At 29.5% G+C, this 16,237-nt stretch overlaps 6 protein-coding genes across 6 annotated transcripts; 5 read left to right on the forward strand and 1 right to left on the reverse strand.

Annotated features, from left to right (window-relative positions):
- Positions 1-488: 488 nt before the first annotated feature.
- On the forward strand, positions 489-2,549 carry OCT59_018322 (uncharacterized protein; the record flags this gene model as incomplete). The annotated part of the gene is made up of 6 exons (XM_025317326.2): positions 489-662; positions 747-1,361; positions 1,443-1,665; positions 1,764-1,922; positions 2,002-2,026; positions 2,103-2,549. The coding sequence occupies 6 exons, from the start codon at positions 489-491 to the stop codon at positions 2,503-2,505; spliced, it is 1,599 nt and encodes a 532-aa protein (XP_025178423.1). The 3' UTR covers positions 2,506-2,549.
- Positions 2,550-4,412: 1,863 nt separating this feature from the next.
- On the forward strand, positions 4,413-4,846 carry OCT59_018323 (uncharacterized protein; the record flags this gene model as incomplete). The annotated part of the gene is made up of 2 exons (XM_066148708.1): positions 4,413-4,580; positions 4,688-4,846. 2 exons carry the CDS (start codon positions 4,413-4,415, stop codon positions 4,844-4,846), a joined length of 327 nt encoding a protein of 108 aa, XP_066004610.1.
- A 142-nt stretch (positions 4,847-4,988) lies between these two features.
- Positions 4,989-5,464, forward strand: OCT59_018324 (uncharacterized protein; the record flags this gene model as incomplete). Its single annotated transcript, XM_025325993.2, has 3 exons — positions 4,989-5,121; positions 5,200-5,222; positions 5,333-5,464. The coding sequence occupies 3 exons, from the start codon at positions 4,989-4,991 to the stop codon at positions 5,462-5,464; spliced, it is 288 nt and encodes a 95-aa protein (XP_025178424.2).
- Positions 5,465-7,707: 2,243 nt separating this feature from the next.
- OCT59_018325 (uncharacterized protein) lies at positions 7,708-11,340 on the forward strand (the record flags this gene model as incomplete). The annotated part of the gene is made up of 7 exons (XM_025317327.2): positions 7,708-7,855; positions 7,927-8,041; positions 8,128-8,440; positions 8,546-9,661; positions 9,736-9,786; positions 9,858-9,928; positions 9,999-11,340. 7 exons carry the CDS (start codon positions 7,708-7,710, stop codon positions 10,972-10,974), a joined length of 2,790 nt encoding a protein of 929 aa, XP_025178425.1. The 3' UTR covers positions 10,975-11,340.
- A 514-nt stretch (positions 11,341-11,854) lies between these two features.
- Positions 11,855-13,803, reverse strand: OCT59_018326 (uncharacterized protein; the record flags this gene model as incomplete). The annotated part of the gene is made up of 7 exons (XM_025309293.2): positions 11,855-12,150; positions 12,216-12,485; positions 12,570-12,771; positions 12,847-13,262; positions 13,391-13,430; positions 13,524-13,618; positions 13,698-13,803. The coding sequence occupies 7 exons, from the start codon at positions 13,801-13,803 to the stop codon at positions 11,855-11,857; spliced, it is 1,425 nt and encodes a 474-aa protein (XP_025178426.2).
- Positions 13,804-13,984: 181 nt separating this feature from the next.
- On the forward strand, positions 13,985-15,574 carry OCT59_018327 (glycosylphosphatidylinositol anchor biosynthesis; the record flags this gene model as incomplete). The annotated part of the gene is made up of 7 exons (XM_025309291.2): positions 13,985-14,128; positions 14,204-14,465; positions 14,529-14,703; positions 14,783-14,900; positions 14,984-15,292; positions 15,361-15,484; positions 15,567-15,574. 7 exons carry the CDS (start codon positions 13,985-13,987, stop codon positions 15,572-15,574), a joined length of 1,140 nt encoding a protein of 379 aa, XP_025178427.2.
- Between the last annotated feature and the right edge of the window lie 663 nt (positions 15,575-16,237).

A 16,237-nucleotide genomic window follows, 5' to 3' on the forward strand; every position in this document is an offset into this window, starting at 1 on the left:
GATATTATATTTTAATAATTTGTACGTTGCAATTTGGCGGAACTGCATATAACATTTACTGGCGGATCACGAATTAAATTTTCGTGAAATTTAAAAATAAAGTAAGAAACAATATTAAGTTTAATGTTTAGAAAAGAAATTCGTCGGTTTAATTCAGGTTTAGCAGATTGCTATTTTTATGACAATGAATTAACGAAGGAAATCTCATTATAAAATAATCTGCATGTAAACATTTTGCGCTAGTACATATTGTTAAATACAACCATAACAGGATAAGCTAAAATTATATCAACGATAATTATGCGGTAAATTTGATTTATTTATTTTGGAACATTCTATTTTCTATTTACAATGCAAGCTAAAAATATCAAATGAATTCAAAAATAAAATCAACAATTTAAATTAATAAATTTTGTACACTGCAATTTTGTTATAAATATGAGGCTTCTACAAGTTCTCGTCGTAATTTATAATAATAATAAAAAAAAATGAAATCGACTTCTGCTCTATTTATCATAATTTTTTTCGCGTATAATTTTCTTAATGTATTCTCTTATGAAGATTGGTTGAGTTTTGGTGGCACTGGTGAAAATAATATCAATAATAATCGTAATTCCGATGCTGAGAAAATAATCTCTCCCAAAAATGTTGGTTCTTTAAAGGTAATAAATATCTTTTCTTTATATTATAATTTTAAATTTCAATGTCTCGTAATTATAAAAATCAAAATCTATGAATACAAATAGGTTAAATTTATTATTCCAGTTGAAAGTTCAGTTTCAGCTACTCCAGTGACTTTTCAAAATAATGTATATTTTCCCGATTGGGCAGGATTTTTATATTCTGCAAATGCAAGAACGGGAGAAATAAATTGGAAAATTAATATAACAAAAACCTATCTTCCACAACCATCAGATCCAAGAGCGATAAGTCGTACTACACTTGCGATTGATCCAAAAGAAAAACTTATAGTATTCGGTACTCAAAATATTTCTGGTGGTAGTGGTTTTGTTATAGCAATAGATCTTTATGGTAAATTAGTCTGGCGTACATTAATTGATGAACATCCATATGCTGTTATAACGCAATCTCCCACAATATTTGATAATGCCGTATATATTGGAGTTTCTTCAGCCGAAGAAGGAGCTGCTTCTACTGTACCTGGTTATGTTTGTTGCTCATTTCGAGGAAGTTTTGCTAAATTGGATTTAAAAACTGGAAAAGTCATATGGAGAACTTTTATGGTACCTGATAATTATGGTAGGCCTGATCTGTATTCTGGAAATGCAGTATGGGGTTCTGCGCCTGCGATTGATCCTATTAAAAAGTTAGTTTACATCGCTACTGGTAACAATTATGAGGTAAACTTCTATATGTTTTATTAATAGGTATTTCAATTATAATATTTAAGTTTTGCCAACTTTACAAATTTACTCTAACAGATTCCAGAAAATGTTACAAATTGTATTACGAATGCAACAACACCTGAACAGAAATCAGCATGTCATGATCCAAATAATTTCCTTGACGCGATTCTTGCATTAGATATTGAAAAAGGAGATGTAAAATGGGTAACAAGATTATCTAGTTTTGATAGTTGGACTGTAGCTTGTCTTTCTGGGACTAACCCACAAAATTGTCCTGATCCTGCCGGACCAGATTATGGTAAAATTATAAATTATATATTAAACAATTATCGTGATATAATTTATGTATATGGTTATATGTATGATTTACTAAAAATTTTATGGTTTATTTGATAGATTTCGCTCAAGCTCCTTTACTTGTTAATGCATGTTCTAAATCAAATGATTGTATTTTACTTGCGATAGCAACTGCAAAATCTGGAATTACATGGGCATTGAATGCTGCCACAGGAAAAATCATTTGGTTCGTTGAATCTGGACCTGGAGGTGTTGGCGGTAATGAATTTTTATTTACTTTGTACAGTTAATTGAAAAATTATTAATTATTAATCACTCCTGGAAAACTTAATCTTAGGAGGTTCAATGTTTGGTAGTGCTACGTAAGTATTTAATTTTATCTTGATTTTTTTTTTACTTTTTTTTTGAAATAGTTGACTTAAATAATAATATTTTTAGAGATGGAAAACACTATTTCGTATCACAATCGAACAGTAGAGGAAAAGCGTACGTATTTACAAAGCCATCTCCTAAAAGTCAACCAGCAACATTTGGAGGAGCAATAGTATCAATTGATATATTAACAGGTGAAATATTATGGCAAACAGCAAATCCAACACAAGATAAGGGAGTGGCTCCAGTATCCTATTCAAATGGAGTTGTTTGGTATGGTAGTAATGATGATAATGGTCATTTATTTGCTTTAGATGCTGAAAATGGAAATATTTTATTGGATTTTGTTACGGGTGGTACTGTTGCTTGTGGACCAAGTATTGTTAATGGTATCGTTTATGCTGGTAGTGGGTATGTAAGATTTGGTGGAGGAGTTAACAATACTAAAGTATTTGCTCTTTCACATTAATGTATAAGTAAATAGAACGTTTGACACGTTACTTAATGATATTTATACTACGATTAATGTATTAAGTGCCGATTGTCCGACTAGTTAGTCTACTGGTCTTAAAATTATTTAATTTCGGTTTTTTTTGATTTAAAATTTTCAACTCTTATAAAAGTATCTTTTAATGTTTAAAAAATTTACTGGACTTGATTTTTTATAAAACCATTTAAATATTGTATATTAAAAAATCAGCAGATGGAAACATTATGATAGAATGGTGGTTAATTTTGGTATATAGTAAAAATGCTAAAAAATATTTCAAATTACAAAAATGCATATAGTTTATTCAAAATAAACCAATTTAAGTCATTTAAAATGCGAAATAAACTTGAATGAAAATTAAATACAAATGTTGATTTTAAATTTGTAAATTAAGAGTGGATGCAAATTTTCTCAAATATTATTAAAAATTATGACAATCTACAGTACTCTATGTAAAGAACACATATTCATTTTATTATAAGCTCGATGATAAAAAAAATTAAATTAAATTTCATCTTAAATTTATCATTGATAATAAAATTCTACGGGTTTTCAGCTTTCAAATAAGCTAAATTTCACCTTTTTGTTAATAGTTAAATATCATATTTTTATACCTGTAATTTAATTTTCGTAAATCTTAAAAAATTTTCTATAAATCAATTCTGCAGTTGTTTTAACAATAATTTAACGCAGGAAATTAATCTTACTTTGTAATTACTATAAGAAAGCTGCGTGTATGTATAAAAATATTTCATAGAACCTTCGCACGCTGGTGCATATTCCAGAAATTGCATACCATATTCGTTAATTTCTTTATTTAAAAAACTAAAAATATAGATACTATGAATATCAAATGTAAATTAGAATTTAACGAATTCAAAAAATTATAAAATTATAAAATTATAAATTTATACATTGCAATTTTGTTATAAATATGACTTGGCTTATACGTTCCTTTCTATAAGTTCTCATCATAATTGATAATAGTAATAAAAAAATGAAATCAATTCCTGCTCTATTAATCATAATTTTATTCGCGTATAATTTTCTTAATGTATTCTCTTATGAAGATTGGTTGAGTTTTGGTGACACTGGTGAAAATAATATCAATAATAACGTAATTCCGATGCTATTTCTCTCAAAATGTTGGTTCTTCAAAGGTAATAAATATTTTTTCCAGTTGAAAGTAGTGTTTCAACCCGTTTATCCGCAATCCGTATCCGTGGACAGATATCCGCCATTTACGGTTACCCGGATAGGATTTTTTAAACGGATACGGATGAGGGATATCCGTAACGGATCATCCGAATTATCGGATTATCCGGATGTTATCATACGAACTTTTCTAATTTCGTTAGATCCTTAGACCTGGCTTCAGAGACAATAGGTAGGTTAACTTTTTTTATTTCTTTTTTTCGTTACTTTTTTAAATCTCCATATATTTAGATTATTAAAGGTATCCGGATGGATCCGTTAGGATATCCGGATAATCTTCAATCCATCACTACGGATATCCGGATTGTATTTATTAGACGGATCGGATTGACGGGTGACGGATATTAAACGGATCGGATTGACGGATAACGGATTATCGGCGGGTTGAAACACTAGTTGAAAGTTTACTCCAGTGACTTTTCAAAAATTTCCGATTGGGCAGGATTTTATATTCTGCAATCGAAAAGTTAATATAACAAAAACATATCTTCCACAACCATCAGGTCCAAGAACGTTAAGCCGTACTACTACACTTGCGATTGATCCAAAAGAAAACTTAAAAGTATTCGGTACTCAAAATCTAGCGGTTTTGTTATTGTAATAGATTTTTATAGCAAATTAGTTTGAACATCCATATGCTATTATAACGCAATCTCCCACAATATTTGATAATGCCGCATATATTGGAGTTTCTTCAAACGAAGAAGGAGCTGTGGCTAATATACCTGATTATGTTTGTTGTACATTATATGGAGAACTTTTATGGTAGTCTGTCTGGAAATGCAGTATGGGGATCTGCGCCTGCGATTGATCCTATTAAAAAGTTAACATCGCTACTGGTAACAATTATGAGGTAAACTTTTATATTTTATTAATAGGCATTTCAATTATTATAATACTTAAATTTTATTAACCTCATAAATTTAATTCATATTTACTCTAACAGATTCCAGAAAATGGTACAAATTGTATTACGAATGCAACAACACCTGAAAAGAAATCAGCATGTCATGATCCAAGTAATTTCCTTGACTTGATTCTTACATTAGACATTGAAAAAGGAGATGTAAAATGGGTAACAAGATTATCTAGTTTTGATAGTTGAACTGTAGCTTGTATTTCTGGAAAAGTATCCTGCCGGACCAGATTATGGTAAAATTATAATATCAGATCATATTGATATAATTTTACATGGTTATAGGTTTATGGTTTATTAATAGATTTCGTTCAAGCTCCTTTACTTGTTAATGCATGTTTTAAATCAAATGATTGGTATTTTACTTGCGATAGCAAATGCAAAATCTGGAATTACATGGGCATTGAATGTTGCCACAGTAGAAATAATTTGGTTCGTTACATCTGGGCCTGGAAGTATTGACGGTAATAAAATTTCGATATTACCCTGTACTTTATTTATTAAAGCTCAATCACTCATGGAAAACTTTTTTTTAATTTTAGGAGGTAATGTTCGGTTGTGCTACGTAAGTATTTTTTTTTGCCTTTTTTTAATGATAATATTTTTCAGAGAAGGAAAACGATATTTTATATCGTGGAAGAAAAGCGTATGTATTGCAAAGCCATCTCCTAAAAGTCAACCAGCAAACCAGCAACATTTGGAGATGCAATAGTAGCAATTGATATATTAGAAATATTATGGCAAACAGCAAATCCAACACAAGCTGGTGGATGGGATCCAGTGTCCTATTCAAATGGAGTTGTTTAGTCAAGATGATAATGGTCATTTATTTGCTTGCATACCAAGTTGTATTGTTAAATGGTATCGTTTATGCTGATAGTGGTTATGAAAGATTTGGTAAAGGAGGTAACAATACTAAAGTATTTGCTCTTTCAATTGTTTAAAGATCATAATATGGCATAATTATAAGGAATGGAAAGTCCGTTACAGTCCGGTTAAAGTCCCAAGACTTATAGGTCCTTGCATATGGATGGACTGGACTCAGTTTAGGGACCAAAACTAGGACTTGAATTGATTGAATACACAGTGAAATTCGATATGATGGAACCATCCGTTCCATTAGTAAAATTTGTCAAAAATCCGTTATATCGAGAAATCCGTTATATCGAGGGTAAATTAATTATAGATTATGATAATCCGTTCCAGACCCTAATTCCGATATATCAAGACTTATGTTCCGATATATCAAGGTTCCGGTATATTAAATAAAGAACGTTAATTATTATTAAGCCACGCGATAAACATAAATTTATTATTACCCAAAAACTTGTCATCTTTCTTTCCTACTCCTTTTTCAAACTAACTTTTGAACACAATAAAGCACAAGACATATCTGGATGCAATCTATTCCCTATAAAAAAAGTAGATACGTTTTTATACTGAAAGATACGTTTTGTATACGTCTAGATACGTTTTGAGATACGGAAAAATGCACAATTCCGCATCTCACATGATACGTTTTTTCAGTGTCTCCGTATACAAAACGTGTCTTGCAAGATACGGAATTGTGCATTTTTCCGTATCTCAAAACGTATTTAGACGTATCTAGACGTATCTAGACGTATCTAGACGTATCTCTCAGTATACAAAACGTATCTTTCATTATAAAAAACGTATCTTTCATTATAAAAAACGTATTTACTTTTTTTATAGGGATTTCTTGTGAAAGATCTGCCTCTAATTTATATTGTATATTAAAGACCAAAATTGTGACCGTCCAAATTAAGTGTCCAAGACCTGGACTTTTCCAAACTCTACCGTATTTATTATTGAAGAAAAACTAATTTTTATTATATAAATTATAATATGTAAAATTAAAAAAAAAGTTGGTTTGACTTGGCCTGCATTATAGGTGCTCGTCCGGCATTAAGAATTAACCATGTGACGAATAAAAATCTATTTTGTAAGTTATTAACTTCGGTTTTACATAACATTCGTCATGAACTACACAGTTTTAATCTCATTAATTCAAACTTTATTTTAATAATCCAATTCCCTTAACAATTTATGTAAAAATATATTGCCACCAATCGTGCCGCATTTATTAAACGCCACAAGGAAGTGATGTGCATTGGAAGATTGGAAGCCATTGGAAAATTCTTCCAATTCCAAGCCTTCCAATGCCAACAAATTTTTATTGGAAGCTTCCAGTGCACATAGAAATATATATACGTATATATAAAAACTAATATGTGTTGAAAATTATTGGAATATGGGAATCTTCCAATTCTTCAAATTTCAAGCCTTCCAATTCCAATAAAAAGTTATTGGACGCTTCCAATGCACATCACTGCCACAAGGTTACACTGGAACAAGGGATGCCTTTAACTGTCAAATAAGTGATTTTTTAAGGCTATCTTATGGATAACTAAAAAGAATTTTACGCTTTGGTGTAACTGTGATAGAAATATTATTCGTCAAATACATCTTTGTAAGTTAATTTTTCTCAATGACGCCATCTCATCTGGTCCATTGACTGAATATTTCGAATCAATACTATCACTTTAATGCACAGTTGATTCTATTAAACATTAGCGACTCAAATAATTACTAATGAATATCAATTTTTATCAGATAATCATAGAATTTACGTGTTACTTACTAATCAGTCAGCTTGAATTAATAAGGATTGATGTCGTACTAGTTTATTTTATTAGTTATCTTTTACCTCATTTATCACACTATGTGGATTAAATTTCATTTTTTTGAAATTAAGTTAATTGCTTACTAAACTCGCTTAAATAATTAAAAATTCCGAATAATTGTGTATAAAGCCGATCATTGCTATAAATTTATTGGCGCTTTTTAGAGGCACTCGATTTGAGACTTAATATTATTAATTAGGTTTTAATGATTACATATAAATGTGAATACATAATTTTTCTTTCGAAAAAAAAAAAATTAACAAGCAAATTGCTCGAAGCTCATATTTATAGCAATTTAATTCCTGATCATATGTAAATCTAATTAAAAGTTTGTTAAATTTAAAAATGGCAATTCCGATAACCGAGAGTCCACCGCAAAATAATTCTTCCGGAATTCCTCCAGAATCAAATAAACCGACTCAAAATAAAATTTCAGTAATTCGTAAAAATATCACTATATTCCTAACATCAAACTTCAAAAAGGTTATTAAGGGTGAATATAATAATAAATTCATATATTTATTTGACATGAGCCTGTGATTGACTAAAATATATTTTTTATAGGAACATTAGCTTATTGGTTAGCATTTTTAATTATATTTATCGATGTATTTCGAAATCATTTTAAGAATCCACAAACGCTTTTTAATATTGTACTTCCTACAATAATCCTAAATCCGTAAGTAAATTTCCGTAATACCTTTGAATTTTCTGTACATTTTTTTTTATATTCTTAAAAATTTTTCATTTTTTTTTATTTATTAGCGCAGCAACATTAGGAGAATTTGTGCAAACGGTAGCTTTTTTAATATTTGGTATATTGATAGGTCATTCGTTATTCATATTAGAAGCGGGAGCATTAGGAAATAGTGAAGTAGCAATGATAATTTTATTATTTGTGACCACATATTTAACATCAATCATAAGAGCTATTAATATGAAATATTTTGGATTTGGTCTAATAATTTGTGTTGGAGCATTTCAAGGAATTTTTACTAGGATTATATTTGGGACATTCAGAGAAAGTTTTTTAAGTGATGCTACAGTTACGTATTTTATAGGAATAACCATCGCATGGGTAAAGTATATATATATGATATAATATTACGAAGTAATAATTGTGATTTTTTTTAACAATCTTATTTTTAATAATATTTTTCTTTTTTATTATATTATACTGTAGGTAGTTAATGTAATCATATGGCCAACAACAGCTGAACGTAATTTAATCTCACAAATCTGTATTTCGCTTACAAACTTAAGTTCGTTTCACACATTATTATTAAAAGATTATTTACTTTCTCTAAATGAGGATGAAATATCTCGACTTAAATCTTTTTCCACACAAATTCGATCCGATGCGTTTTCTCTGGTTCGCATAATAGATGCATTAGAAGCAGAATTAACGTATTCAAAATTTTCAATAAAAGAGTATAAAGACCAAGTACGTTGTATAAATTTAATGCAACTACATTTACTTGGTTTATATAATAGTATGTCAAAAAGATGTAAGGAAAGATTTGATAAAGATTCATTACATTTACTTAAAGAAAATTCCATGGCATTAAATGAAGTATGTAGAAAATCTATCATTTCATTTCAACAAACTATAGACCCTCAATATCATAAAAATAAAAAGATTGCTGAAATTGTTAGAGAGAATGAATTAGAAAAGGGTGAAATTAAAAATGATGAAGTAGAAGAACTAGATGGAAAAATTTGGCAAGATAATCTACGAAGTAGTTTAAAAGAATATGAAGAAAAACAAAGTAATATTATGATAGAATTACTTCACCTAGAAAATATTACCTTAGATGATGTTTATACTGAAAATATCACATCTACAAAAGATGACGAATCTATTATTACAATTGAAAGTGAGAATAAAGTAGAACTTGACGATAACATTATTTTGAAAGAATCGACATGGGAAGATATATTTTTCAGCTATTTTTTTACGTTTGGTTTTAGAGAATATGTTGAAGAATTATTAAGACTTGGAAAGATTGTTAATATAAAAGGAGAGAAAAAATTGAGAATCAATTATAAATGGATGATACCTGATTTATTCAAAAAGAAAATTAAAAGCGATGATGGTACAAGTTACGACAAATATTCTAACCCCATTGTTACGATTAGAGTTAAATTAGCAAAGTTTTTGTATGCATTTAAAAGTAATATTAGTATATCTGCGATTAAAACGGGCGTTGCTTTAATTATTTATATATTACCGTTATTAATTGGTGGAAGTGCAAAAGATTTCTTCGTAAGATGGAATATAAACACCGGTGTTGTTTCGGTAATTATAATAAAGAAAAGTTTAATTTATAATAAATTTGAGTTTTATTAATTTTTAAAAATTTATAAATTTAGGTGCTTGTTTTAATGACTCCCGTTATTGGCCAAACTTATGTAAACTTATCCGTAAGTTTTGTTTAATTTTAATTATCAATTTTTTATTATTAATATCACTTTTAACCCTTCTGTCTTTATAGATTTTAATTGCTGGAACAATATTTGGATCAATTTGGGCTTACGTCTCTTTAATAGTATGGGAAACAAATCCGTAAGTATTATTTTATATTAATTTTCCCTTTTATATTATTTAATTAAACAATTTCTCTCTTTTAATTTAGATATGGATTATCATTTTTCATAATATTATATGCAATATTAATGTACTATATAGCAAGTATACCTCGCTTGGCTCTTGTGAGTTTACTTTCAAGATTATCCTACGCAACCGTATTGATACCACAATTTGTAATAATGAAGAATAAAATACCAAATGCTAATAGTCCGATAGTAGCAACATACAAAAATTTGGCTATTACAGCCATTGCAATTATATTAGCATTCATATTACAAATAGTCATTTATCCTAATTTGGCAAGGCACGAACTTCGAAGAAGCTTATCTAACATAAGTGTTAATTTGATACTTTATTTTGAGGAATTTTGTACAATCTTTAATAAGTTGCTTTCAAATACTTCGTTGACAAAAAAGCAACGCGAAGATGAATTACAAAAAATTGACGACGATTTAAGACATGTAGAACTTAAAATACAAAGATCTATAATTAAAATACAACCATTATTTGCTTTCTCATCTGCTGAACCAAGATTAATTGCTCCATTTCCTATTCTAAAATATGATATTGTTTTAGTTCATTTACGACATATATTAGACAGACTTTCTTGGGCTAGATTAGTTACAATGAGTAGGAAGGATTTTTCAGATAATTTCGTTCACAATTTGGTTATTCCACTTCATAAGGCTAGAACTCAATTACAAAGTGTTGTAGTTGTATTAATGTATTTATTTGCTAATGCTTTAATTAGTAAACGTCCTTTACCTCATATTTTACCTAAATCTACAGAAATGAGAAATAATTTATTTAATGAAGCATATAGGTTGGTCAAAGAATTAACAATCAATGAACAAAGAAATAGAAACAAAAATAGGGAAGATAATAATACTTTTATTTTAAAAGATCCTGAGTATATTAGATTTTATGCTGTTTCTTCGATTATGGGAGGTATTGCTAATCATGTCGACGCTATTGGTGATGTGCTTAAAGATTTATTTGGTGAAACAGTTGGTTATACTTAAAACTGTCTATGCCTAAATATATTTTATTATATTTATTATAATCAAAAAATACTGTAATTTGAAATTATATTAAAAATAAGAACATAAAAAAAATTTTTCCCGAGTATGATACAAAGTACCTGATTGTTCGAAGAAAAGCGAAGGACAATATATTTATACGTACTATGAGAACTCTTCTGTTCATTCACGTGATATTGAGCCAATAAAATCGCAAATTTTAGGCTTGCTTCGGACCCGCAACGCTTGCCCAAACCTAGCCTAATGTCTATCACAATTAAGATTTTTAAGCCCGTATAATGTAACCGCTCATATTTAATTATTTAATTAAAATAATAAAGAATATTGTTATCTTTATTACTATTTAGCAATCTATTCCATAATCTATTTTAACTCTTTGACTTAGTTCAATAAATCAATTAGAACAAAAACTCTTTATAGTAACCTTTAAATTAGAAATAGCGGATTACTATACGGTAATAAATAGAATTAAACTTTATTCCCAAATATACTGTGTGCATACACTCATACTCCTTGAGAAAACGCACAATAAATCTCGAAAAATTGTCCCAGAATACTCAAAAGCGACACGTGATTTACGTGACAGATTGTTCGAATTTATTTTAATCCGTAATTTTTGATCGACAGTCAAAAAAATTTTTTATTTGTATATTTTTAGATTTTTTTTTTTTAAAAAAAAAAATAAATAAAAAAAATAAATAAATTGATATAAATAGAAAATTCACAAAAAAAAAATGCCGTACCAAGATAACAAAAAAGAAATTTTTTTTTTGTGAATTATCTTAGTGTTTTTTTTTAGATTATAATAGTTTCTAAATAATTATTTTTGCAAAAAACATAATGCCTAATATATTATTAAAACTTAAACTTTTGATCTTTTCGAATCACGATCACGATCACGATCACGAGCACGATCTCTATCACGTTCACGATCTCTATCACGATCTCTGTTGCGATCTCTGTCACGATCTCTGTCACGATCTCTGTCACGATCTCGATCGCGTTCTCGTTCTCGTTCACGATCTCGATCTCGATCTCGACTATTTCTTCTAGTGTGCCTAGAACTTGTTGATGATGATGAAGATGAATGGTTTGTTTTAGAGGATGATGCTATTGCTTCTGGAGCGGGCACGTCCCATTTACTAGCACGCTTTCGACCTATTAATTAAGAAATTAATTAAAAAACACAATAAATTAACAAAGCATATTCATATGTACATTACCTGATGTGCTAGTCGATGTCCTGGAAATCGATGTTCTTATGGATGATGATGTGGTGTTTATAGCGGATGTAGCAGATGTAATGGATGTGGATTTTGCAGTAACACTATTACCACTTGAACCTCTTTCAGCTCTAGCAGCCAAACTTTGCATAACATGACGGGCTTTTGATATATTTTGTGTATTTGAAGAACCAACAAATTGTATTTGACTCCGCTGTTGTTGTTGCTGTGCTAATGTACGTTCCTCCGCGATTCTCTTTTGGACTTCCGCTTTGAAATAAAAATAAATAATATCATATTCTGATCTATATTAAAAATTAAAATAACGAGCAGTATAAATGTGCATGAATTTACCGAGTTGGTCCGCAAAGGCCTCTGGTGGAAATCCATAAGGATCGTAAACTTCTCGATCAAAATTTGACCCAATTTCATCTAACTCCACGAATTCTACTAACTTATTATATATGTGAGGATTACGAAAAGCCTTATTTTTCAAAAGATTTTTATTAAAATGAACGCCTCTTTCTTTTAATTGGTAAAAATGTACGATCTTTGCCTTTAAATTTAGAACATGTTAAAAGTAAATTCAAATATATTATTTTAAATGCAAAAAATTTTTCAATTATAATACCTGAAGATCTTGATCACACTCTTTTTCAGGTTCAGGTGGAATACCCCAATTATCTTTGCCTTCAATTGGTTTGGGTGTTAATAATTGACGCATAAGAACTTGTCTATTGGCATAATCTGATTCATCGAATTGTGTATCCGTCTCCATTGGAGTTGTAGATATATTATCTCCAGTATCACTTTTTTGCTGTTCTACAGGCTCCGCAGCTTTTTGGTGTGGTGATAATATATTTATAACTGGGGATGAAACAACCTGCTTCGGTGATGCGGATAAGCCATCACGTTTATGTGGAGTTGGATTATTGTCTTTTCGACGGACTAAATTGGAAAAATCTGGAGATTGCGCCAGTGCTTTTTTAGGAAGCAGTATTGTTGGAGGTGGTGGTTTGATTGATTCTTCCTTTGATTGTTTACCGCCTAAAATTCAAATTTGGCAAAATTCGGTTAAACTTTATTATGGTTGAATATACAAGTATTCCAATAAAACAAAAACACACCCAATGACATCACAATTAAATACCTAAACGGTATGTCCTTTCAATTACCTGTATCATTATGTACTATAGCTTGAGAATTATACGCACTCTGTTAGGAACCAAATTGTAGTCTTTTGTCAACTAACAAACTCTGCTCAACAATTTTATATAAAAAACATGCTCTTTAAAGAAACCATACTACGTTTTTAAGCCCATTACTAGCTTCGTTTCCTTCCTCTTCTTCGTCGCCTTCCTGATCATCGTCTTTATAGCTAACCAGACTGGATAGCCCCGGAGCTGTTTCGAAAATAAAATCAATATAACTTTTTGAAACCGTTAATGTCTTTGCGAGCTCTTGTTTGTAAAAGACTTTTACCTGAGATAGCTTTAATTGGTTTGGCTGTATTACCGTCCTTTTCAGTTTTTTGTTGTTGTTCGTCGTCTTCGTCGTCATAATAGTTAAGACCTAATAGGCTGTTCATGAGTGAAATTATGGTTTAAAAACCAAAATTTGTAGAAATTAAATTTATATATAGTTTTTTTTTGTTTATTTTATTATGTGGGCTTGTAATATTATGTACGTCACGTTGTACAGCATTCGTTACTAATTTAAAATATATATATAGTGCGCAAAAATTAAAACTCAAATTTCATATTTCTACGATGACTTTTAATATTATACGATTTCTTACAATTTTGATAATATTATATACTATTATTTCTCAAATTTCTTTAGCCCAGGATACTGAAGCTATCGTAGACGGCTTCTTTAGTCGAGGAGGTCATACTAACAATTGGGCAGTTTTGGTAGAGTATCAACATACGCTAATTAAGATCTATTTTGTTGTTTAAAAGATATAGCTAATAATTTTTTTTCAACAGGTATGCACTTCGAGATTTTGGTTTAATTACCGTCATATTGCGAATACATTATCAATATATCGTACAGTAAAGCGTTTAGGTATTCCGGATTCGAATATCATCTTAATGCTTGCCGACGACGTAGCCTGTAATCCACGTAATGCATTTCCTGCTACAGTGTTTAACAATGCTGGAAGATATTTGGACCTGTATGGAGATAATGTAGAAGTAGATTATAGGGGTTATGAGGTAACAGTGGAGAATTTTATTCGAGTCTTAACAGGTGAGATATTGTTTAATATATTAATACGCAAGATAATTTTACACTAATCTCTGAATGTTATAGGCCGTGTTGCTCCGGATACACCTCGATCTAAGCGTTTACTGTCTGATGATCGGTCAAACATTTTAGTGTACATGACTGGTCATGGTGGTAATGAATTCTTGAAATTTCAAGATGCCGAAGAGATTAGTAGTTTTGATTTGGCAGATGCGTTTGAGCAAATGTGGGAAAAGAGAAGGTTAGAAAATATGTATATTTTTATGCGTCTTTTTTTTTTAAAAAAAAAGAAAAAAATAAATTGTATTTTTATAATTCAGGTATCATGAAGTTTTATTCATGATTGATACATGTCAAGCGAATACAATGTATAGTCAAATATATTCACCCAATATATTGGCTACTGGAAGTAGTGAACTTGGAGAGAATTCTTATTCAGTATGTTATCTTTCAACACTCAGAAAATATTTTTTGTTTTTTTTTTAAGCACACAGGTTTACTTATTGTTCTACTATTATTAGCATCACATGGACACTGACATTGGTGTTGCGGTTATTGACCGTTTTACTTATTATAATTTGGAATTTTTGGAGAAAGTAGATATGCAAAGCAAGGCAACTTTGAAAGATTTATTTAATTCATATAACCCGAACTTTATACATTCAACTCCCGGTGTTCGGAGCGATCTGTTTTCTAGGCCATTAGATAAGGTCCTCGTGACTGATTTTTTTGGAAGTGTTCAAAATATAGAACTCACGGGACAACAATACAACATATCAAATTCGGACATTGTTAATGAGACCATTATCTCTGACGAATCAAATTTTAAGGTAAATTATGATTTTGCATACTTTTTTTAGACTTTCAAATGCGCTGATTATTATTATAATATATTCAGATTACTGAATATCAATCAAACGAATCTCCGCGTGAATCCGAGAAATCTAATTCTAAAAATTTTCATTTGTTCAACGTCAATTCAAAGCAATCATCACCTTCAATACCACAATTTTTAATTGCAAGTACTTTATTTGGAATATTGATTAAATTAGTATCGATCAAAATATGATATAATATAGATAAGTAATTTTGTTGTTCTTTAAGATACCTAAAAAGAATAAGAAAAATTTAAGCATACAATTTTGTACTAGTACTGTTACATGAAATTTTTTTGTCTTCATTTAAAGAAAAAAATTATTTTAATTTAACTCTAATTTAGTAATTCACAAATGATTTATCAAAAATGTAATTATATAATAACCAACCGAATCATATTAAAAGAAGATAATGCAATGCGATATACTGTAGCCTTATTACCAGAATTAGAATTCCCCCCCAGCAGACCCAGTTAAATTTCTGTCAAAAAAAAAAAAAGAAAAAAGAAAAGGATAAGCATTAAATTCATTAAATTAATTTTTACATTTAAATATGTATATTTTTTCCGCTTATTAAAATAAAATTGGAGGGGAATGTCATCATTACATCAGCGATGAATGATTAAATGATTTACTTATCTCTAAAATCTAATCAACACTATCTTCGATGATGTTTATCCTTTGTTTTATTATTTCTTTATCTCACCTATCTGAACTGATTGATTAACCGCTTTTATCTTAAATGATGCAATTTTTTTTTCTGCCTGATTTAAAAGATACAGTTACCCGCGAATTTTATATTTATATAAATACACACGAACATTTCGCCCCATTCGATATTTTTCATTTTTTCATATTTCGCTACAATGGTTTCTTCGGCAGTTACTTCGCATATTACGA

The sequence above is a fragment of the Rhizophagus irregularis genome, chromosome 27 (assembly GCF_026210795.1).
Source record: "Rhizophagus irregularis chromosome 27, complete sequence".
Taxonomy (NCBI): Eukaryota; Fungi; Glomeromycota; class Glomeromycetes; order Glomerales; family Glomeraceae; genus Rhizophagus; species Rhizophagus irregularis.